This window comes from Branchiostoma belcheri, unplaced genomic scaffold, assembly GCF_001625305.1.
Source record: "Branchiostoma belcheri isolate BF01 breed outbred unplaced genomic scaffold, Haploidv18h27 scaffold14, whole genome shotgun sequence".
NCBI lineage: Eukaryota > Metazoa > Chordata > Leptocardii > Amphioxiformes > Branchiostomatidae > Branchiostoma > Branchiostoma belcheri.
The window spans coordinates 1,458,336-1,481,363 of NW_017802824.1; the positions used below are offsets into that span (position 1 = coordinate 1,458,336).

At 42.3% G+C, this 23,028-nt stretch overlaps 2 protein-coding genes across 2 annotated transcripts in view; one reads left to right on the forward strand and one right to left on the reverse strand.

The window, feature by feature from the left end:
- Positions 1 to 4,924, forward strand: part of LOC109464518 (biotin--protein ligase-like) — a 28,792-nt gene extending 23,868 nt beyond the window's left edge. Inside the window, exons 10-11 of the mRNA XM_019761525.1 lie at positions 3,417 to 3,630; positions 4,675 to 4,924. Coding sequence (XP_019617084.1) covers positions 3,417 to 3,630; positions 4,675 to 4,843 — 383 coding nt within the window. The 3' untranslated portion in view covers positions 4,844 to 4,924. The remainder of the gene's footprint in view (positions 1 to 3,416; positions 3,631 to 4,674) is intronic.
- A 7,265-nt stretch (positions 4,925 to 12,189) lies between these two features.
- The window catches only part of LOC109464723 (single-minded homolog 1-like), a 46,873-nt gene continuing 36,034 nt past the window's right edge, over positions 12,190 to 23,028 (reverse strand). Inside the window, exons 5-10 of the mRNA XM_019761791.1 lie at positions 22,023 to 22,131; positions 19,194 to 19,279; positions 18,524 to 18,723; positions 16,855 to 16,961; positions 16,036 to 16,183; positions 12,190 to 15,130 (exon numbers count right to left, since the gene is read on the reverse strand). Of these exons, the coding sequence (XP_019617350.1) occupies positions 14,308 to 15,130; positions 16,036 to 16,183; positions 16,855 to 16,961; positions 18,524 to 18,723; positions 19,194 to 19,279; positions 22,023 to 22,131 (1,473 nt within the window). The 3' untranslated portion in view covers positions 12,190 to 14,307. The remainder of the gene's footprint in view (positions 15,131 to 16,035; positions 16,184 to 16,854; positions 16,962 to 18,523; positions 18,724 to 19,193; positions 19,280 to 22,022; positions 22,132 to 23,028) is intronic.

The window sequence follows — 23,028 nt, forward strand, 5'->3', positions numbered from 1 at the left end:
TAAATTGGTGTGGCCTTAACGTTTATATGCTGACTTTCTTTTTCTGCAACTGCCTACACCATAGTTCCATGAACACCTCCATTTTTCTCAGACTGCAAACTTTTGTTATCGCAAACATAAAGTGAATTACAGTATTCGACTTTTGGGGCACCACAGATGATCTGACAACCAGTTTTTTCCACCTCTTTTGCTCCTTAACGTTTCACTTAGTTCTGCCTGTGACCCAACTTTCTTCCTGTTGTACCAGAGTTATCAACCAAGGATCGAGGTGTTCAAGAATTCATTCTTTCCTAGGACTATCACAGAGTGGAACTCGCTATCACCAAGTACAGTAGGGGCATTGTCATTAGATAGCTTTAAACAATGTCTAGAGTTAGATGTTCAAGGGTTAGGTGTAACAAGTCGCTCGGTGTAATATAGCTAGCTGCCGCCGCATGCCTGCAAAGCTGGTGTGTTATGCCGAAGGGCGGTTATACCGGCTATACAGATACAGATGCAGATGCCTGATAATACTACAAGTACACTACACTTTGCTTGTTATCTCTCTATCTTTCTCTGTTACAGTATTCCCTTTCAAAATGTCAAGTAAACAAAAGATAATTAGATCTTCCTAAACAGCCTTCAGAGTTAACCACAGCCGAAGGGGAAATGTTGTCTGAGACGTTGTTTAGAGTAAACAGTCCGAGGCACTTTAGGAACTCGTGAACTCTCTATGACTCTTTCCACTGACGTCTATGGCTTATTAATAACATTAAAACATGTCTCTGTTTTAAACATAAGCATAAAAGATGACAGGTGGTGTTTTAGTATCCTCTTCCTCTGCACATCCTGTCATCTTGGAATGTAATTAAAGTAGACCTTTTCAACAAACGGACCCTCTGTTCTCCAACTCCAAGGATGTAGATACATTTTTTATGGTACGAAGTTCAAAGACCTTTAGTTACCACCACATTTTTACAATTGTCATTTTGTCATCTCTTTATGCAAACGTACGTTCTTTGTAGTTACCATAATATCTGAAATACATAGATTGTTACCTTATAGAAAATTTTAGTGTAGATTATATTACCCTGGTATGTGCAATTTGCATTTGGTAGGTTGTGAGTTCGAACCCCGGCCGAGTCATACCAAGGACTTTAAAAATGGTACATACAGCCTTCTCTGCTTAGCACTCAGCATTTGGGAAAGAGTTAATAAATTTATTATAATAATAAATCAAGACCATAGCATGTCTACAGCACCATCACCAGAGATATCATGCCCATGTACCTTGCTGCAGTACCTTACAAAACCGCTAGAGTACCCAAAATTGACCTTGACCTTCCTTTTCCCAACCTCATCCTACCTACCAAATATCATAAAGATACATGCACCACATCCCAAGTTATAACTGATTACAATATCAGCAACATCCATATATGTTGTACCTAAACACATATTATAACCTTCTGACAAAGGTATAGCCTAAACCTCTGGTCAGAGATCGAGAGTACTCTAAAACATCAGATCACCCCATCACTACAAAAACAAGTATTCTATTTCAGAACGCCATGTTTACTATTGTTACCTTACTGTAATTAACAGCTCAAAATAGTTTCCAACAGTCACTTCCACAGCTCTAGTTCCTGCTCTCTGATTATTTGTCTTGTCACTGTCATCCTTCATGTCACATAAAGCCTTCCCATATCCCCCTGGTTAACCCATCCAGGGTAAATATATATCCATCTTTGACATGACAGTATAGTAACAGGGCTGGAAATACGCCCTACATGCGTGTATGAAAGTTAGTACAGGTAAAATTGGAGCTGTGCAGGTATTTCTGATGTCTACCTGCACCTAACCTGCACTGGTCCATGTACTGGGTATATGCAGGTTAGCGTAGGTAAAATTGGAGCTGTGCAGGTATTTCTGATGTCTACCTGCACCTAACCTGCACTGGTCCATGTACTGGGTATATGCAGGTTAGTGCAGGGAAAATTGGAGCTGTGCAGGTATTTCTGATGTCTACCTGCACCTAACCTGCACTGGTCCATGTACTGGGTATATGCAAGTTAGTACAGGGAAAATTGGAGCTGTGCAGGTATTTCTGATGTCTACCTGCACCTAACCTGCACTAGTCCAAGTACTGGGTTTATAATAACGTGTACTGGGTGTATGTGGATTTTCATTTACTGCATTGACTCTTTAGTTACCACCTATGAAGTATATTTTTTTAATAAAAGAACTAATGGCAATGGTTTCCGAACAGTTTTAGTATGATCCATGGTTCCTAAATCCTGAGTGGTGCAGGTAAAATTTGTCTGGTGTAGGTAACGTTGAAAATTACCTGCACCAGTGTTCAACTGTTATCTGCACTTATGCAGAAAAATGTATTTTGAGCCCTGAGTGTAGAAGCTTTCATCACAAGCTAACATCTGGCAGCTCCATCCCAGGCTTGGCAGACAAAATAAATTGTGCAGCACCATTGTTAAGTATGTCTGGTGTCTGGTTACCAGTCTGACGTCGACGGATGGTAGATACATGTACTAGTAACAGGTGGTTTGTGAAGCCCAAACTTTGGACTTTCTCAGGCTGTGTATTTTTAAAGGCATGCAGTTTGTTTAAAGTGCTCATGACACCAAAATATAACTTAAGCTGATTGTAATTGACATAACTAGTATTACCTGGCTAACAGACACATTTACAATAGATATGCACGGTTCTCCTGTTACATTCGAAATTCTAATGCCCTACCTTGGAAAAGTCAGCACATGCCAGTACTGGCGGGCGATTTCCATCTCTACATTTTATTTTTGCATATCTGTATTTTTTCCTGAGCTGATGTCATCCAGTGATGTCAGCTCAGGAACAAGCACAGAAAAGCAAAAATAAAATGTCATTTGGTCTTTAAGGATTACAGTAAAAAATAATATTCTGAATGAGGAAATCTGTCTGATACTGACATTCACCACCATTTCTTAGCACATTTTCGTCACCATTTCATACTTGAAGTGTTTGAAATAGCTCCAGAAGAAGCCCTTTATTTTTGGTACCACCAATAAATTGCTAGAACCAGTCTTTAGAAACAGTTTCAAAGAAGTTTAGAAACAGTTTCAAAACAAGTAACTGTTTTCAGTCAGTGACGCTGCATTTTTTCCTAACAAATTGAAAAAAATTAATGTGAGTATGCTATATGGGATAGGATTCAACTCAATACATCTAAACATGACCAGTTAATTGACTTTGAAAATCAAGTTTTATTGAAATCCCTGAAATCACTTTGGGTGTCATTGACAAGAACTGTTTTTAGGAACCATTTTGACAGCCTGTCAAGGGAAAAAGTTGAGAATAAGAAACACTTACCAAAAGATTAACAATTATTGATTATTAATTTTTTATACCTCCAAATTAGTAATGATTTTTTTATATTTTTCCAGGATGTGGCTTCAATGTGAGTAACAGCAACCCCACCATCTGTATCAATGACCTGGTGAAACAACACAACAAACTCCACAACACAAGCCTACCAGAGTTTACTACTGAGGAGCTCATCGCACACGCAGTAACAATCACGGAGGAGATCATACAAGAGTTCCAGGAGAATGGCAGTGATTCATTCTTACAGAGATATTACAGCAGGTGGCTTCACAGGTAAGACAGCTGTTCTTGAGATACTACAACAGGTGGCTTCAGAGATACTATAACAGGTGGCTTCACATGGAAGACAGTTCTGACAGAGATACTATAACAGGTGGCTTCACATGTAAGGCAGCTGTTCTTACAGAGATACATTGTACTACAACAGGTGGCTTCACAGGTACATGTAAGGCAGCTGTTCCTACAGAGGTACTACAGCAGGTGGCTTCACAGGTAAGGCAGCTGTTCTTACAGAGGTACTATAACAGGTGGCTTCACATGTAAGGCAGCTGTTCTTACAGAGGTACTATAACAGGTGGCTTCTCAGGTACATGTAAGACAGCTGTTCTTACAGAGATACTATAACAGGTGGCTTCACATGTAAGACAGCTGTTCTTACAGAGGTACTACAACAGGTGGCTTCACAGGTAAGGCAGCTGTTCTTGCAGAGGTACTACAACAGGTGGCTTCACAGGGAAGAAAGCTGTTCTTACAGAGGTACTACAACAGGTGGCTTCACAGGGAAGACAGCTGTTCTTACAGAGGTACTACAACAGGTGGCTTCACAGGTAAGGCAGCTGTTCTTACAGAGATACTACAACAGGTGGCTTCACAGGTAAGGCAGCTGTTCTTACAGAGATACTACAACAGGTGGCTTCACATGTAAGGCAGCTGTTCTTACAGAGATACTACAACAGGTGGCTTCACAGGTAAGGCAGCTGTTCTTACAGAGATACTACAACAGGTGGCTTCACATGTAAGGCAGCTGTTCATTGTGCTTGTTGCAAAGAGCTAGGGGAGTTTCCCCGGTACAATGAACCTGTAAATACATAGCGTCTGTCTTACATGTAGCTCTTCAATAAGCTAAACTGGTACGAGATCACTTTCTTTACCTCACCTGTTATCGTATCTCTCCTTACCTTTGATACTAGAAATTTACATCTCGTACGGCTTAAAAGTAAACACCAGACTCCATGTGAAGGCCTCAGAGCATTTGTACAATACTACTCTATAATTATGCAGCTTAAAGTTTCTCTCTTTTCCTGTTAATTGTTGCAGTGAACAGAAGGTACACCTGAGCAGTGAGGAGGGCCCAGAGGCGACTATCCTGGGTCTGGACGACTCTGGCTTCCTGTCCGTGGTGAAGAACGGAGGCGAGATTGTCAGCGTCCAGCCAGACGGGAACACCTTTGACATGCTCAGGAACCTCATCACCATCAAGTCTTAGGCCACATTGACGTAATTCTATGGATGACATCCTCTGAAGACCCCCAAACTAGTGCGTGCAGGCGAATAAAAAAAATCAGGTCAGCAAAAAAAATGCTGCCAAACCACAGGAATGCGAAGCTGGTATTGTGAATTTGCGGTAGTACACAGCGACTTTTACGACAAGCCGGCACATGCCGGCCTTTTGCAGCATTTATGAGTCTGCACTGAACTGAGTTCCATGGAGCTTTGGCAGCCTGGGTGCCGTCCTCCGTAGTTACTGCTGGCTCCCTATTGTCACTGGCTACCATGGACTACGGGGGATGGCACCCAGGCCAGAGCCTCGTCAGAGGTAATTTTTTTGGGGGGAGAACAGGCGAAAATCAATGCACGTGGGAATGTAATCCATAGAATCAAATCAGTGTGGCCTTAGTGTTTGTGCATAGTCCAGTGATTAGCAACCCTGCCTCTGGACTGAGAGGTTGGGAGTTCGAATCCCAGCTGTTGTTGCCAGTAGCGGATCATGGGGAGTGGACAAAAGCTAAAAAGGCTGACACACTAGCTATTTCCCCAGTACAATGAACCTGTATGTACTGTACATGGCATCAGTGTCTTCTCTATTACGACCAGTGGGAGATTAGCTCTTCAGTGAGGTAAAACTGGATCGAGATCACTTTCCTAGCAACAAACATTTTTCTCTTGAAAGTTCATCTGTGTTGGTAGAAGTCATTACAAAGCAAGTTTAAACTGTAATTTCCAACATGAGAAATTGCTCGTAGGTCGTTATACAATTTTGATGCGGTGGAATTTTCAAACAGACTGCGACAGAACCAACTCCAATTCATTGTGTTTTGGTGCTGACAATACGGATTCTTTATTGACTCAACAAAGAGTACAGGGACTTTTGTATGGTCTTCTACAACTATGACTACTAGTGGGGTCATCATGACCTTTCATGATACTTACATCAATGGTCATGGACTGTACTAATAGGTGATTTCTTGCAAGAAAAGCACATGATACTCAACGTACTAAACTAGATAAGTAACATTTGCAAAGCAAATGCATGATGTTTACATGTACCTTCAGACATGGTCCGCTCTGTTAATTCTTACTCAAACACATTCACATACATGTACTACTAGTATATGGTGACAGGAGCAGAGCAGACCATGACATTGCAACATTATGTAACCTTAACACCAGTCACCATGGTGACAGACGTCAACAAATCATGTCATTGGTCAGGTCAGAGGTCACTGTTTGGAGAAGAAGAAGAGGAAGAAACTGAGCAAAAACAATATGTTTTTCTTCATAACAAGACAAACCTGAAGTGAGGTTATATCCCCTGGAGTGGTTATGGTCAGCAATCATGGGTATACATGTATGTCACATACATGTTTAGTTACAGCCCCATTTACATTTGTAAACCTGAAAAATCTGCCAGCTTGTGCCAACTATTATGACACCAGGCCAGTGAATTGTAAGATGTTGAACTAACATGGTGATAATCATGATTAAAACCTGTCTAATTAAGGCTTAAAAAGTCACACCGTCATACAACAATCAAGTCTTGACAGTGTGTTACAGTTACTCTAAGTTGGTTCCTGTGTATACTGGTGAAAAATGGTGAAAAACCAATGCCTTACATAGAAAACTTACTTTCTATAGAATGTACTTGGCACCTTGTCAAAATATAACGCTTTGAAGTGCTTAGTAATTATTTATTTTGTATGTGAATTGGTGAAATAAAACTAAATAGACAAAGCATGAAATAAGTTTTTAAATGAGATAAGTTTTAACTTTTCAATAAGTTTTAAGTCACACAGGAAAAGTTTTAATAAGACTTAAAAATGCCTTATCAAAACTTTTCCTGTGTTGAAAAAAATGCTTCAGTGACAACCAACAGGAACATTTCTGAAGTCAAGATCACAATGACAACTTTGCCATGGACTATCAAGGTGAATAGATTAGTTAGGTCTCAGATAAGATCTTTACCTTTACATCATACCTGTGCTGTCGATTCTGATTGGTCAGAACGATAATTTAATAATCCAGGCTGTATGGACTGGCCTTGCCTTTGGCATGACAGGTACGTGTTTTTCTGCGTTTTTCTGTCAGTGACGCAACATTGTCCCATGGGACCTAGGAATAGACCGATCCTGACTGTCCATCACAATTAGCAGTTAAACCAATGAGAGAATGGTAATTAGCGTTTCGACCAATGAAAGAGTGGCTGCCTGTCCATCAAATATATGCATGTTAATGTTTTTATTTCGCGATTCTAATTAAGATTATTGCCAATGAAGACTAAACTGATAACTTTTTTCACGGTTTTCCCAGGTTTTCCCCATACCAAAACTGTTAACAACTTTTCTATACACATGCATGTAAGGCCATGTTGATTTGATTATATGGATGACATCCGCGCGCGCATGAATTTTCGGCCGTTTCCACAAAAAAAAAGTTTCCAACCACACTGTAAATTGTACAAAACAGTTGCAAAATGAGCAAATATATACCGTAAGTTGAAAAAAAAAATTTGAAAACGATTACAACGTCGTAGAATGCCAAAATCAAACAAAAAACTAAAATGCAAAGAAATGAATTTAAAGAGTAGATTATTCGCCATACCATACCCTGTGTCATTTGTTCGACCTTCATAACAACGTAGATTTCATGAAAGCAACTTTTTTTTTGCAAACCTTTTTTTTTATTCGCGCGCTCGCATCAGTTTTGGGGTTCCCAGAGGATGTCATTCATATAATCAAATCAACACGGTCTAACTGATAAAACAGCAATTTACATACAACAGTGCGACGTATTCAAATTACTCAAAATTATGGAATGATGACAAGAAATGACAGTAAATGTCAATATCAGACAGATTTCAGGTCATACAGAATCTTTTCGTTTTGCCACCCTGAAATTGCATTGGATGCCTGTAATATCTTGAACCTAAATTAGGCCATTTGATGATATGGATGACATCCTCTGGGAACCAGAAAACTGATGCGAGCGTGCTTATAAAAAAAGTTTGGCCAAAAAAAAGTTGCCTTCATTATGAAATCTACGTCGTCATGAAGGTTGAACAAATGACTAAACACAAGAGTATGGCGAATAATAGAATCTTCATTTTCATTTCTTCACATTTTCTTATTTTCCTTTGGAATCGATTTTATCATACTAAGACATTAGTCTCGTTCTCCAATATTTTTGTGCAATTTGCGGCATATATTTGCTAATTTTGCAGTTGCTTTGTATGATTTACAGTATGGTCGAAAACTTTTTTTCTTTTTTTGGAAACGGACGAAAATTCATGCGCGCGCTGATGTCATCCATATAATCAAATCAACATGGCCTCATGACTAGGTTCACATTTTACACACACAGCACACCTCGGGCTTCCCGAGAATATAGTGTCAATTTCCCGGGTCGTTCGAGTGGGTAATGAAGGTCAGAGGTGGGGATGACATACCGGCCTTTACGGTGGACGTGGTTTTTACGTGCTCCATTTTACTGAGATGATCTCCTCACCAAATGGCGTATGTTACGGGTGTGAATACTGTTGACACAGCAAATGTGTCAGGTGATGGTTTAACCAGCTCTGGGTTGACAGGGAAGAACTTGGGAGTAGTGCCCTGCTATGTACCTAAACCCACATTTAGGGTCCGGATTCAAGTCCAGATGTTTAGGTTCAGTTCCGGACTCGTAAGTCCGGAGCTAAACCCATGGCATATACAAAATTGCATGTTGGTAAACTTACAATGTTGTTTGGGCAAAACTCTGGCCACATAACATGGAGGCCGGTACTTGACGATGCCCGATCATGGCAATATTTTCTTCATTTTGCAGCACTGAGATTTTGCAATCTATAGAAGGTTTTAGATGGTTTGGAAAGAAAAGGGGTATGTGACATGTTTTTTTTGTAAGTCCGGAATCGGTTCTTGACTTTTATTTTTTGGACTTGAACCTACACATTTCTAAACAAAGTGTCCGGAAGTCCGGAACCGGTCCAGCAAACCAGTACACAGCATAACTTGGGAGATGTGTACTCTGCAAGCAGAGGACTAAAGGCATCCAATGCAGTTTTTATGGCTTGGAAACCTCAGTTTTCAAAGTCAATATTCTAGTCACTTATCTACATACTGAGTTGAAACCACACTATCCCAGTGTATATTTAATGCGCTCCGACCAATGTCATGTCACAGAGAGAGCGCGATGAGAGCATCCTAGTGAAATGTGGGCCTTGCACCCTTGATTTAATAATCTAAATATGATGCAGGATGTACAAGAATGACGTTGAAAGAGAGAAAATGTACAAAATTTCGTTCTGTATCTCCGTAATTCGTTGAGTGAGCTATGAATTAGTTGATCGCCCAAATAACGTTGCTGGCATTTGAGTTTTTGAGCGCAGAGAGGTCTCCGTAGATATTCCTCTTGAGCACGTTTTTCGTGACGTTCGGCGCTCTCTCCGCGCTCTGGCCAATTTCAGGTCGCAGAGAGAGCGCCGTGAGAGCGCCACTAAGTGGAATGGGTGCCTTACTGCCTTGCAGCCACCAAAAGATCTGCTTGGAGATTAGGAGCTGTGTACAGTAAGCTGGTTCAGAGATGGGTGGAGCTTGCTACATTGTAAAGATTTTACGAAGTGCCTCTTAAACTAGCTTAGGGATGTCTGACTTTATTGGGGTTTAAATACTTTCCCAGGAATACTGTCTGTGATATTTGTGTTTTACAAATGTATATATACATATTTTATCTTAGCTAGCTGTAACGAAATTAGAATAGATTAGCTAACTGTCTTACCAAAATTAAGAGTACCTTCGTTGCTCAAGCTAAGTAGTCACACGCATATGTACCAGTTGCAGAATGCATTACGTACCAATGCCATTGCGTATGGCGAAGTGAAATTTTTTAATAGGCTTTTGAACTGTTTTTATAGACGTTTATACCTTGTTTTTACTTTCCTCTGCCAAGATACCAACTGCGTTGTGGTAGCACTGAAACCGTCCGTTACAGACAAGTATCTCACTTCTGATTTAGTAATTTAGACTTTCCTTTGAGGAATTACGATCGCTTGCATTATCTTCTTATAAAACATTTCCAAAGATGTCTGATGTGGTATTTACTGTGGTTCGTATACGTATACACATATGTATCGACCTACATGAAATAGCGGCCTCCATCTTAAGTTGATGCAGCCTATTCGAAGTTTAAGCTTCTTTGTAGTTAGGCCACATCAAGTAATTTTCGCCTGATTTGGTGAGAGAAAAAAAATATGTTGCCCTCTGAATGTGGTCAACATGCCGAAAATGGGCAAAGATGTCTTTTGCTATGCCGGAACGTGGATGGCAGATAAATATGAAAAGAGGGGACAAGACAAGGCAAGATTTTTTTTTATGCAATGATGCATTTCACTCCTTTTAAATGTGATGTTCGCTGAAACAAAACCATTTGTACAACCATTTCGCCCTAGACACTATACCTCTGGGTATGTGTCTTTCAACATGCACGATAGTTACTTCAAGCTAACAGACCGTTTCATATCAATTGAAAACCAGCCACATCATCTAAATGAAACATTTATTTATTCATTTTTCTCCAAAACACAAGCAACAATAGTCCACAGCCATATAAATACAACATCCATGTTTCCTCATGATAAAAGATTACATTTTGGTATAGCCAGTTTGAATCAAGGGAAGACACAATCACATGTACAAGATATCAATTATCTTCATATCTATTATTATTATAATATTCACCAAACTAGTCATATAGACTCTCATAGTGTATATATGTACATGATGTCATGGTAGACTCTCCGAATACATTAAAAAATCATAATTATAACGATAAAGTTTGAAACCTTTAAAAACATAACGGTAACAGATTTGGAACGGAATATGTTACGGTTGTCCCACTTCTAACGGTTCTTTTGAATTGACCAATCACTGAGCCGGAATAAAAGCCAATGACACTAACAAAAATAGATTTTCTACTTCGAAAAGATTTTGAATGGATGGACTTGGATTTGGATTTTGGGGTTAACATTAGGACTTTTGTGGGGATTTTCATATATCCACCAGCCTCCAATATGATACATCATATGCATATACATCATATGCATATTGAACTGGAATCAATGTATGTAGAAAAAACTTGCGTACTGTAATTTTGTTGTTCTTTACAAACTTGGGTTGAGACTGAAAGTTACATTTCCTGATCTAAATCATTTTCTATGAAACGTCTCACAAATTGGGTTTCTATTGTAACGTTAGCAACAAGATTTTACTATGCACGAAGTCTCGAGAACCATATACTGGGAGCACACTATAGTCTTCAAACTTTCACATTGTGGCTTCTTTTCCTAGAGAATATTCATTTGTGAAGAACGTACTCCTTTGCTGACTTGGGAGATCAGAAACTAAGGAATTTTACCACTACTAAAACAGATCACTATAACCGTACCAAACCGCTAATGATATGCATCGCATTTGGTTGAATAGTTATGTAACAATGACGACCGCACTATGCACTTTGTGACGTACTCAATAGTAGTATCCGTATCTATACATGTAGTCTGATTACTGGACGAAAAAACAACGTCTGTACAAAATGTCGGTATGATGTCGGCATAGTGTCGGTATGATGTCGGTATAGCGTCGGAATATCTCGGTCAGAGGCTAGTGGGTTTGGCTGTATATGCATGCTATGCGGTATGATTCATGACCTAAGGCACAATCGTCGAAGAAGCGGTAATAACGGAGAGCCACCGGTAATCTGCCGCGCTCATGGAGCCCCACGTCCCGCCGCGATATCATCGCCGCACGCCGCTACAATTATCTGCACGTTTCTACTGGATTGATCTCCTATTACTCGCTGGGATTTGCACGCTTCCATGTATCCAAACCGTTCAGGGCTCGAAATACTCTTTTCTGCATACCTGCACTGGTGCAGGTAACTTGAAAATTATATACCTGCACCATACATAACTCTACCTGCACCAATCAGACTACGAGAAGTATGGATCATACTAAAAACTGCTCAGAAACTATTGCCAACGTCATAGGTGGTAACACTCAATGTAGCAAATAATAATAAAAATCCTCAATAAAAATCCTCATACATCTACTGTACATGTATATAAATATATAACCTGCACTAATCTGCATATACCCAGTACATGGACCAGTGCAGGTTAGGTGCAGGTAGACATCAGAAAAACCTGCACAGCCCCAATTTTACCTGCACTAACCTGCATATACCCAGTACATGGACCAGTGCAGGTTAGGTGCAGGTAGACATCAGAAATACCTGCACAGCTCCAATTTTACCTGCACTAACCTGCATACGAGTTTTCCAGTATTTCGAGCCCTGCACTCAGAATCAGAAACGACCCCATGTACACTCAGCCGCTAATGCCATGCCTACGAAATAAAGATTTCAAAAACCTCTTTGAAATATGTACATAATTATTTTCCAACTGTCTGTCCTCCTATATACAAATCTTGACTATTACAAACACGATGACAACTACGGTCATGTGGTCCTTTCGTACATATACGTGTCTACATCACAACATTGTAACTAAATACTAGAATTATCGTACAGTATCATGACAATAAACAGACATTATATATCAGTTTCAATGTACAGATCCGGGCAAGCCCTTCCTCTTTTGAATACCAACACACGAGTATAGACTGTACATGTAAATATGATGTATCAAACAGCAATTGCACATGTACGTTGATACGAGATACAAATTGTATACATCCATATTCCATTGCATATATCATATGCAAAGAAAATAATAAAAACAAAGAAAAACTTCCCGAAAAGAAGCAAAAAAACATCTTTGGCAACAAAGTAGCATTTGCACTGGTAGCAATATTTTGCTTTTCAACTGATTCAGATCTGAAGAAAAAGAAAGATTTTTTTCTCGTCTGAAAATTGCTTCCCTTCTGGTACGCTATCAATTACTGTCTGAATGAGACTTCACTGAAGAATTCTTGAGTGGCAAGAAGGTTTCTCGGACAAGCAAATAAACAGGGTTGACTGTGAGGAAGCTAGGAGGTCATCCTGGGGGTAACGTCTTCTACAGGGTACCGGGCCAACCTGTCGCTGAACCCCGCACACACGGGTCAGGGCACTGACAGACAAACAACCGGGCCGACTCAGACGGTAAGGCCGGCCAAGACAGCTTGGCGCACCGCCATCCTCTCATCAATCTTCCCTTACTTTATACGCTGATTTATACACTACCTATCCCCCTCATCAACTCAGGATCTACAACACGTCAATCAGAGCTCTTTCTGTGACGCTCAGTACTTTTATTGTGTTAATTAATGGGCATTAGACCAAAGTACATACGTTCCCCCCAGGCTAGGTGTACCTGAGCGCACTCAATGGGATGCGAAAATGTGAAGAATTTCCTTTTGACCGAAGCGTCTTGTCTGGGACTGGGTCACTGGTCGGCCATGTCACAAGTTCGCCGGTGTTTGAGGTGTGTGTGGATACAGGAATTCGGCTCCCGAACTAATCATGTAATTCTATCCCAAACTTTAACAGCCATGGATTGACTACTGCTGTCAACGACCGCCAGTTTAAAATTTACACGGATTTTTTACTACCAGGGTAGCAGCCTGCCGTTTTTAGAATGACCTACCATTGGACTCACAGTGCAGATGTTTTACACATTTTCTTTCTACAACCTTTTCAAACATGTCGGAGAACAATTTCGCAAGTTTCTTGAAAGTGGTGTCAACACACAAACACTGCACCGCATCAGTATACATAGCCATTTGCGAGCAAGTCGTTGTAACTACTCGAGTAAGAGCAAGCGTTTTTCGTCTTTTCGGACTGTCCGTCGTGTATGCTTCCGTGGATGCTGGGTGGGTAGTAGCGCGCCTCGGGGCTGTGGACGTAACTGTAGCGGTAGTCTGACGTGTACGCCCCCCGGTCTGTGTCCGGGATGTACGTACTGTAGCTTGCCTTGTACGGCCCTCATGTCTCTCTCTATCGAGTTCAGCTGATCCTTGAAGGCGCGTTCTGTGGAACTGATGTAGCCCGTTGGTGGGAGTGTCGGCCGACCCTAGCCTCATGCCGCGTCCCCGGGTCTCCACCATGTTACTGAGGTGGTGGAGGGAGGTGGAGTAGCCGCTAGAATCTTTCTCTGATGACCTGCAGCTCTTGGAGAACCGGTCGTCTCCGTTACAGTTTGGCGAGCCGTTGAGTTCGGTCTGCCCTCTTGATGTACAGTCTAAGGGGTAGGGGGACCCGTGTCTGCTGTCGGGCTGACTCGCTAGCCTGGTGACCGGTGACTGCGCGTCGCAGTTCGGGGACTTACCAGAGGCGACCGCCGCCGCGTGGCGGTCCTTCGTTCCGGCGTTTTTTGACTTGGACTGGGCCTCTTCTTGCGTCTTCTTGACCTGCTCCTCTTCGTTGATGAGCTGCTGCGTCGCGCGGATGAGGGAGTCGATCTTACTGGACCCGTGGTAATCTCTCCCCACGCCCTGCTGGCGTGAGTCTTCGGGGATGGTCGCGTCCCCGTCCGACGAACACGATCCCCGGTGTCGTGCCTCTGCCGTGCGTCAGTCGCGCGTCCGACGCCGCCTGAGGCCGACTGTGGTCCGACCAGTCCGAGTGGCGAGAGCTTGGTCGTCGGTCTGTAGTACTGTATTGGTCAGTCGACCGTTTGGGTTCGCAGCAAGACGCCCGACAGTGCCCCGTGAAGTAGCTTCTATCGTCCGGGTGCCCCATGTGAAATTTCCCGGGCATCATGGCCTCCTCCTGCCGCACAGTGACGTGTCTGTGTGCCGGCCACAGTCCCGTTGCTGACTCCTGCGTGGCATAGTACCGCTCTTCGTCAAAATGATATGTCCTTTGAGAACTGGAGTGCGATCTCTCCTCCATGTAATGTCCGCACGTGTCCATCCCAGCAAAGGGGTACACACAGGAGCTGTCGTAAGGGTGACTACTGTACCCTGTGTGGTACATCGTACCGCATCTATCTAGACCCTCGTGCGCTGGATAGGCCATAGCAGCTGTGTACGCGTGGACCGGTGGCGGAACCTCACAAGGTGAGAGCTGCTGGGCGACCATGGAGCTCTCCATGCCCGAGTAGAAGTCGGGCTGTGCGGAGACCTGGGGGTACGGGGACATCCTGGACAGGCGGGACGACTTGGACGACTTGACGGCTCTGGACTTGCCGCTTCTCGCCTTGTCCTGGATGGAGCCGATACCGAACGTGCTCCGCTGCGCACACTGCTCCATAGACAGCTGCAGATCCTTCGTCTCTAGATCACTGTACAGAAACAAACCAAAACATCAGTGAAAACTTCGCATGATATCAGAAAATACAATAAGTTATCAGGCTAACAAACTTTTAACAGAACACACAACAATCTGCAAACATTTTTTTCATCTTGTGCTAATCTACTTGCAGCACTGGTACTTTATCTTTCTTCCTACTGTTCTCTATCCAAAAGGCTTCATCAAGGATTAACCTGAAGAAAGCAGAAACCCTCCCTGATCGTGAGTGGAGATAACTTGTTGCCCGATGTGACATTAGGCACGCGAGGGTTTAAGTCTATGTCTAAGTGGGTATCTCAAAGTAGTAACACCAGAAGTCTTTAGGTGGCAAGGTGGTTTTGTGGTTAGGGTTGTTGACTCAGAATCTGAAGGTTCTGGGTTCGAGTCCTTAGTAGGCTCTATTGTTGTGTCCTTGGGAAAGGCACTTTACACCTATTTCCTCACTCGACTCCTAATGGAAATGAGTACCTAGCTTTGGTTAGGGACGTCCTCTCGGATAGGACGTAAAGCCGGTCTAAATCCCTCCTACTATAAAATTGCAACATGATGTAACCGAACACCAGGTACCATGGTGATAGACGTCTGGTTCAGGTCATTGACCTTTTTGGTTTGGAGAAGAAGAGGAAGAAACTGAGAAACAACAGTGTGATTTCCTTCGATAAACATAATAGAAAAGATATCAAAACCGGAAGTTCCGCTGCAGTTCCATGAGAAGCCGCTAGGTGGTCCAACATCTAATCATTTCCAGGTCTCACCAAGACCTACCCACCTACCAAATATCAAGTCAATCCATTAAAGCCTTCTTAAGTTATCGTGTTTCCGGACACACAGACACACAGACGAACGCCTCTGAAAACATAATCTTCTTGGCGAAGATAAAAAGGAGTCGTAACTGACCTGAGTACGTAGTTGACGCTGACGATGCAGTGCGGTCTGGATGACCGGCTGTTGTGCACGATGGTGGCGTAACTCTGGATCCACACCCAGCCGCCGTTCTTAGCCATGAACCGGTAGTACTTGGTGGTGACCTGACCTTTCATCAGCACTGAAACACAGAAACACAACCACTTGGTTACGAGTTGTCCCAGTGTTTTGTCGACCACTGAGATTATAATTATAGTTACGTTCTTCATGTCATGACTCTAGTCTTGAGGGTAAAGTTGTTGACTCAGAATCTGAAGTTCCTGGGTTCGAATCCCTGTCAGACTCCATTGTTGTGTCCTTGGGAAAGGCACTTTACACATACTTCCTCGGGTGTAAATGAGTACCTAGCTTCGGTTAGGGACGTCCTCTCGGATAGGACGTAAAGCACCATTGTCCAAAGGCATAGGTCCCGTGTTTGGGGAGAGACACACTTCAGTTTTTCAAAACATGCAGTACCTATCTTTAACGTACTTATTATATAATAATACTTCATTGCAAATTCTTGCCCGTGGGCTAATTGCAATTCAAGTGATGATATACTTACAAAATGTGAACACGTGAGACATGCAATGAAGATTACATGTACACTAGTAATGCTCGTATGTAGTAAGGTTCTATACCTGTAGTAAGGTTCTCTATCTACTTTACTAATATGGGGTTTGCCCTTCCAAACGAAGGCATGCACCATAGAAATCTAGCCATGAAAACAGATAACACCCCAAGAGAACTGCCCCATGACCCAGACAAGTACTATTATATGCATACTGCGATATATACGGAATAGTAACTTACATAGATGGTGTGAGTATCTGAGGTGGAAGATGTCGCTGCCGTGTACGTAGTGGTATAGGGTCTTCTCTATCAGGTCCTGTGGTTCGTAGCCAGTCAACTGCGCTACCCTATACGAGAACAGAATGTAGAGTTTCAGAGGATGTACGTTGTAATAGAAGAACTTTATTATCACAACAAAAGTAAAGCGAATTTCGTAAGGTCTAATACATGTAGATATACAGACAAATATACATGGGTACAACGAAATTAACCTACGTACAAAACAATAGATGAGTCAACTAATACTACTTGTTCTAAGGTCTAAACATTCTTTGATATATTTACGTATTTGTACACAGTAAGGGCTATTACCTTCTAGGATGAAATTAAATTTATCTATAGCATGAAATGTAACAAATTCTGTTGAGCAAGTGGAGAGAACTTTGTGCGTTTATCGTTATATAGTGTACAATTCAGTCAAACTTGCCATAGCGACCACCTCTATAAGCCTACCATTTGGCCATGACGACCGCTTGTTGGCCTGTTTTCATTTCCTTTGGACGTTAGCATGAAGGAGGTTGTCTAGGCCGACCAGTTAACTACCGCGAACCGGGATCGCACATGGCCCAATCCCTGCCTATAACGACCGTGTTATTTTCATGTACTACAAGCTAACGAAAACAGCGTCATGTTTTGCCTATCGGTCTGTGGTCCCGAGTTTATCGAGTTTACCGAGTTGAAAGTATTACGCCAGGGATTCATATGGGCAGAAGTGTAAACGAAAATACACATAGCGATTAAAGTGCATATGCTTTGATGGTACGTTCAGCACCAAGGAGAGGGCATGCCAGGGACAAGTGGGAAGTTTTGCGGGTTTGCGTTCGTCGCTTTGAGGCACTTTTTTTTCGCTTTAACTTCTTTCAGAATATTTGTTAAAACGAAACCACAGCTAGGTTAGATGAACCATCTGTTCTAGGCGATGAAATACAGGGTTTGGATCCTATTTAATTTGTAGTATATTGGTTTTCGGTCCTGTAAAATATGCTTCTTCATTATGGAGCTGCTTTGCTAAACCATAATAGTAGCGTGCGTAGTCCAGTGGTGAGCGATCCTGCCTCTGGACTAAGAGGTTGGGAGTTCGAATCCCGGCTGATGTCGCTCACCCGACATGCACGCTACTGTTTAGGGTCGCAGTCCTTCGGATGGGACGTTAAGCTGTGGTCCACTGTTCATTGTGCTTGTCGAAAAGAGCTAGGGGAATTTCCCCGGTACAATGAACCTGTAAATACTTTACATATCGTCTGTCTTCTCTGTCACGACCAGTGGAAGATTAGCTCTTCAATGAGCTAAACTGGATCGAGATCACTTTCACTTTTTATAACTGTATAAGCTTGCTTTATCTTTGTTTCCGTTAACTCATTTTCAGTTAATATATTAGTTTCATGATATTTATTTAGATGTATTATTTTTTTTGCTATCTTCTTTTTTTTCCATCACATTAATTTCATGATCATCATTTGTTAAGTTAGTTTGGAAGAAGCAGGTCGTTGTACAAGCCCTGTAGCCTGAGTGTAGCTTGATTTTTACCCTTCTGCACATTGTTTTTCTTTTGTATACTTTTCTACTTATTTTCTTATTGTGCGAACAAACAAACAAACAAACAAATAAGCAAACAAACAAACAAACTCACTTGGCGTCTAGAAAGATGAGTTTGAGGTCCAGACTTGCCCGGAACATGAACATGTTGCTGTATAGTTTGATCTCGGTGATGGCGCTCGGAGGGAGGGAGTGCCCTACCGCCACCAGCCCGATGTTCTGGTAACAGCCTTCGTACGGAGCCATGTCCATGGTGTACTGTTTAATCTTCAAATAACCACTGCAGTGGATAACCTGGAGAAACAATTAGAACGTTAATTGCAAATCATTATATAACCAGAAGATGTTGACCAATCAGAAGGCTCCATTTCCCATTGGTTACTATCAGGCCGTAACCTAAAAAGTGGTCGGTTATTATTATTATTATTAGAATAACCGACCACTTTTTGGACCGTACCATTATACAGGGGGCAGGGCGCTAACAGTAGTTCGCTACGCTCACTTGGTGGTTTATTCGGTGGTTAAATGGAGGCCCCGTGTTTGGAAGAGCCACACCCCGCGCACGTTAAAGAACCCGCCACACTTATCGAAAAGAGTAGGGTCCTTCCCGGTGTGAGTGGTTCAAACCTTACAATCCGGTCTTATATTATACGTAGCTTGTACTTACATGAACAAAACTTGCGTATTGCGCCTGAAGGCGGTTTACCGGTTATGCGAAACAAACAAACACGCAAACAGTGCGGAAAGAAATAAAATCCCCTTACCTTGTACCCTCCACACGTGAGTCCGGCATTCCTCTTGGCAAGAACGCACTTCAGTCGGATAAAGAAAGATCTCTCCAACTCAAAATCTGGAGCAAGGAAAACACAAATTCCTTTAGCTCTACTTTCATGTATAACAAGCTCAAGCTATAAAGGCATCCAATGCAATTTTCGAAGTTATTTTATGGGGCATAGTAAGTTAAATCAACCCTATCCCATGGCATACTGATATCTGTGAGGCAAAAATGCGATGTTTGTTTCGTATCGTAGGTTGGTTCTAGCTAGTTCTATTTATTGGTGGTGCCCCCAAAATAAAGAGATGTTTCACATAGCTTGTTTGGGGGCTATTTCAAATACTTCAAGTATTAAATGGTGACGAAAATGTCCTAGGAAATGGCAGTAAATGTTAATATCAGATAGATTTCCTCATCCAGAATTGTTTATGTTTTGCCCCCTGAAACAACATTGAATGCCCTTAACACCAACATACATGTAAGGTACAATCCAAAGAACAACAAAAGATGCCGAATCTCAAAAGAGTTTGAAAATTTTTACTTGATGTGTTTTAGATACTTAAGTGACGTGTGGTAGTGAGTGCTGTGTCTTGAATAAAAATATGCAAGGTTCACGTTCTCTCGGTTAATGTCCTTTTTTAAGACTTCGCCGACACTTAATTTGGCAATTGCCAACTTGTAGATAATGTAGAAACTGAAAGATCAAACGTAAAGTTTAACTATAGTTAGGCTTTCGCCGTAAAAGAACACATATGGTAGAAAGTCTACTATGTAGGACGTGTTTGAGACGGGTTGAAAAGTTCAGGCGAACTGTCCCTCACCCCTGCGGTTTGTTTTGGGTGGATCTTTCAAATACGTAGAGGTCATGTTGTCTGTGCTTCTTTACAAACAGGCTCCGGCAACAAAACTGTTGCGTCAACAGAAAGCCCGAGAGGAGTCGGTGGAACTATTTTTTTGTGTGTTATTCTTCGCGTTCCTCGCCTGTGATGACACGGCGCGGAGTGACATGACGAGATGTGCCGCTCCTACCCTGGGTGCCAGACAAGTTTACGGGTCGCTAACGATTTCCTTCTGCAGCCAAGAGTAGTCCTTCGCCCGCCTGTCTAAATTGGGCTAGACTCCCCCATAGCGGTAATTTAGACAGGCGGGCGAAAGGCTCTTGGCTGCCGAAGGGACGGCTGGCGGCCCGAAACGAGCTTGGCACCCAGGGTACTCCGTGCACGGTTACTACTCCCTGACACGGAAGGGTGAACAGACCGTCGTGGCTCCAAGATCTCTTCGGCGCTGAGAGTGCTCGCGCCCGCCAACCTTCCCGCCCAACGCACGCTAGGATTTCGATCAGAAAAGCCGGCTAAAAACATCGGCAAAGGCTTTGTGCCAAGAAAACCACGAGGCCGAAACACTCCAAAGCTGGCCTGTAGACATGAGGCTATTACTGTAATTCCTGATTTTTTCGCGGTATACATTTATGTTCGATGTTTTCTGTACTTCTGTAGCAAGAACTTTTCAGTACCGTTCACATATAATTCACCGACTTTCTTTTTTTCTCCTTCACCTACTGCCACTGCGAATATATAGTAGTTCTGTGAAGACCTGTACTCCATTTTTCTCAGATCGCGAACTTTTGCTGCTACCGTGAACGTAAAGTGAATGACAGCAAACCCTTTCAATTCTAATAAAAGTTTTCTTTAAGGTTCATTGAGCAAGGACGGTGTGCTACGTGCTAGAACTCACGGTGAGCAAGGATCCACGTGTCTTCCTCTGTTGCTAGGTGTGTCTGTTAGACAGGGACATTTCTGACATAGCCCGCCGAGTAAAAACTAGTGTGGGAAAGGAAGGGACATGTTCCTCACATGTGTCTATACAGGAAACGTGCACTACTGGCGAAGTGAACATCGCAGGTTCACGGAGGGGGAAAACCTCTCGTTTTACTATAAGGCTAGCAACTTTTCCCACAAGGCCAGTACAAAGATTTGATGGGTAGAAAAGTATATGATACTCGTTTTTAGACCGGTGCAATAGCTCAATTGATAGAGTGCTCGCTTTGTAACTAGGAGGTCGTGAGTTCAAACCCCGGCCGGGTCATAGCAAAAACTTCAAAAATGGTACACACTTCTTTTTCTGCTTTATATAACAGCACTCAGCACATATGAGAAAGAGTGTGGAAATAAGGTCAAACACACAGCGGACTAGCCCCCTGCTGTAGTGCCTTGCACAACTGTGTGTCGCCCAAGGGCTACGGAAATGGAGATGGGCACCACTCTACGCTTTGCATAAGAGCTTCTTCTTCATTCTAAGTACCTTAACACAATATGGCGTGTTACACTATAATTTACGCTAACCCGGATGTTTCTCATTGTTTACGATCATTTCTGAGGTTAAGCCTTTTCTAAAGACCAAAACATCTTTCTATGTACGCATTCCAGCCCTTTTTGCTGTTGAGGCCACATCGAGTATTCTTCGAGCAAGAATCGGTCATATTCCTTTCCTACTGTCTTTTTCTAATCTCCAAACAGATCTTTTGGTGGACGAAATACAATTGTATCAAATTGACAAGGCAGATGTGTGTGTGTGTGTGTGTGTGTATGTGTGTGTGTGTGTGTGTGCGTGTGTGTGTGTGTGTGGATGGGTTGTAACTGACTAGTCTGTGTCACACCTGTGTCTGATTAAGCCCAATAAAGTACCCCTGGCCATGTGGCCAGGGCCAGTATGGAGCGTACACTCGTTGTGTCAAGACCGTTGATGTTAGGCTATATCGGCACGCTACAAATGGTGGCAGCGGTGGGATTGTGTGGATGGGTTGTAACTGATGACTCACCTGTCATGATATGTGTGTGGATGGGTTGGTGTACAGCGAGGATAGCCGTCATCTCATCGTGATCTGCAGGGTGGATGTACTCATAGATGCTGTTTCCTGTCAACTCCACCTGAAACAACAGTTATACAACATAATTAACACTTAAAGTGCATCATTATAGATATGGGTAGCAGATCTATACTGATAGTCAAAGTTACAGTGATATATATGATGTCCTTGCTACGTTTTCTTTGCTATTTCTTGTTACGTTTTTCTACGCTTTTGCTCAATGAGGTTTGTCTTCAGTCTTCATGCATTATACTATTTCAAAAGTGATGGTGTTTATCTTTCAGAGGTTGCTGTGCAACTTTTTATTATGTTTACCGAAGGAAAACATTGTTTTTGGTCTGTTTCTTCCTCTTCCACCTCTTCTTCTCCAAACAAATAAGGTCAATGACCTGAACCAGACCGTCTGTCACCATGGTAACTAGTAGGTTACTTCATGTTGCAATTTTATAGCAACAGGGATTTAGACTCCTGTCTGACCATATATATGAATGTGTTTGAGTAAGAATTAACAGAGCAGACCATATGCGGAGGTAAACATTATGCATTTGGTTTGGTTTCTAGTTTAAAACGCGTTTTACCTTTGCGGCAAGAGTCGAGGGATATTAACAGTTTAATACGTTCCGGGCAATATTCGCCTCCCTGGAAATAATAAGGGTCATCAAAATTCATCGCCTACACGTGCCCTGTTTATGTATTTCATGTCCCCGGCTAATTTGGCCATCAATTCTGTTCCCAATTCGCCGGTGTGAGGGATGTGCGGTGTAGTCCCCGGGTGATCGTTATCGAGTGAATTAATGGCGGAATTTTCGCCGTAAACAATGGTTAATGGGGTACGACGGCGGTGCCGTAATGTGGGCTGTCGTAAAAATCGATGCAGATATTGAAGGAGACAAACGCAGTTTGTTGTACTGTCTGCTATATAAACACATCAGACGACCATATTCTCCAAGCAGATCCT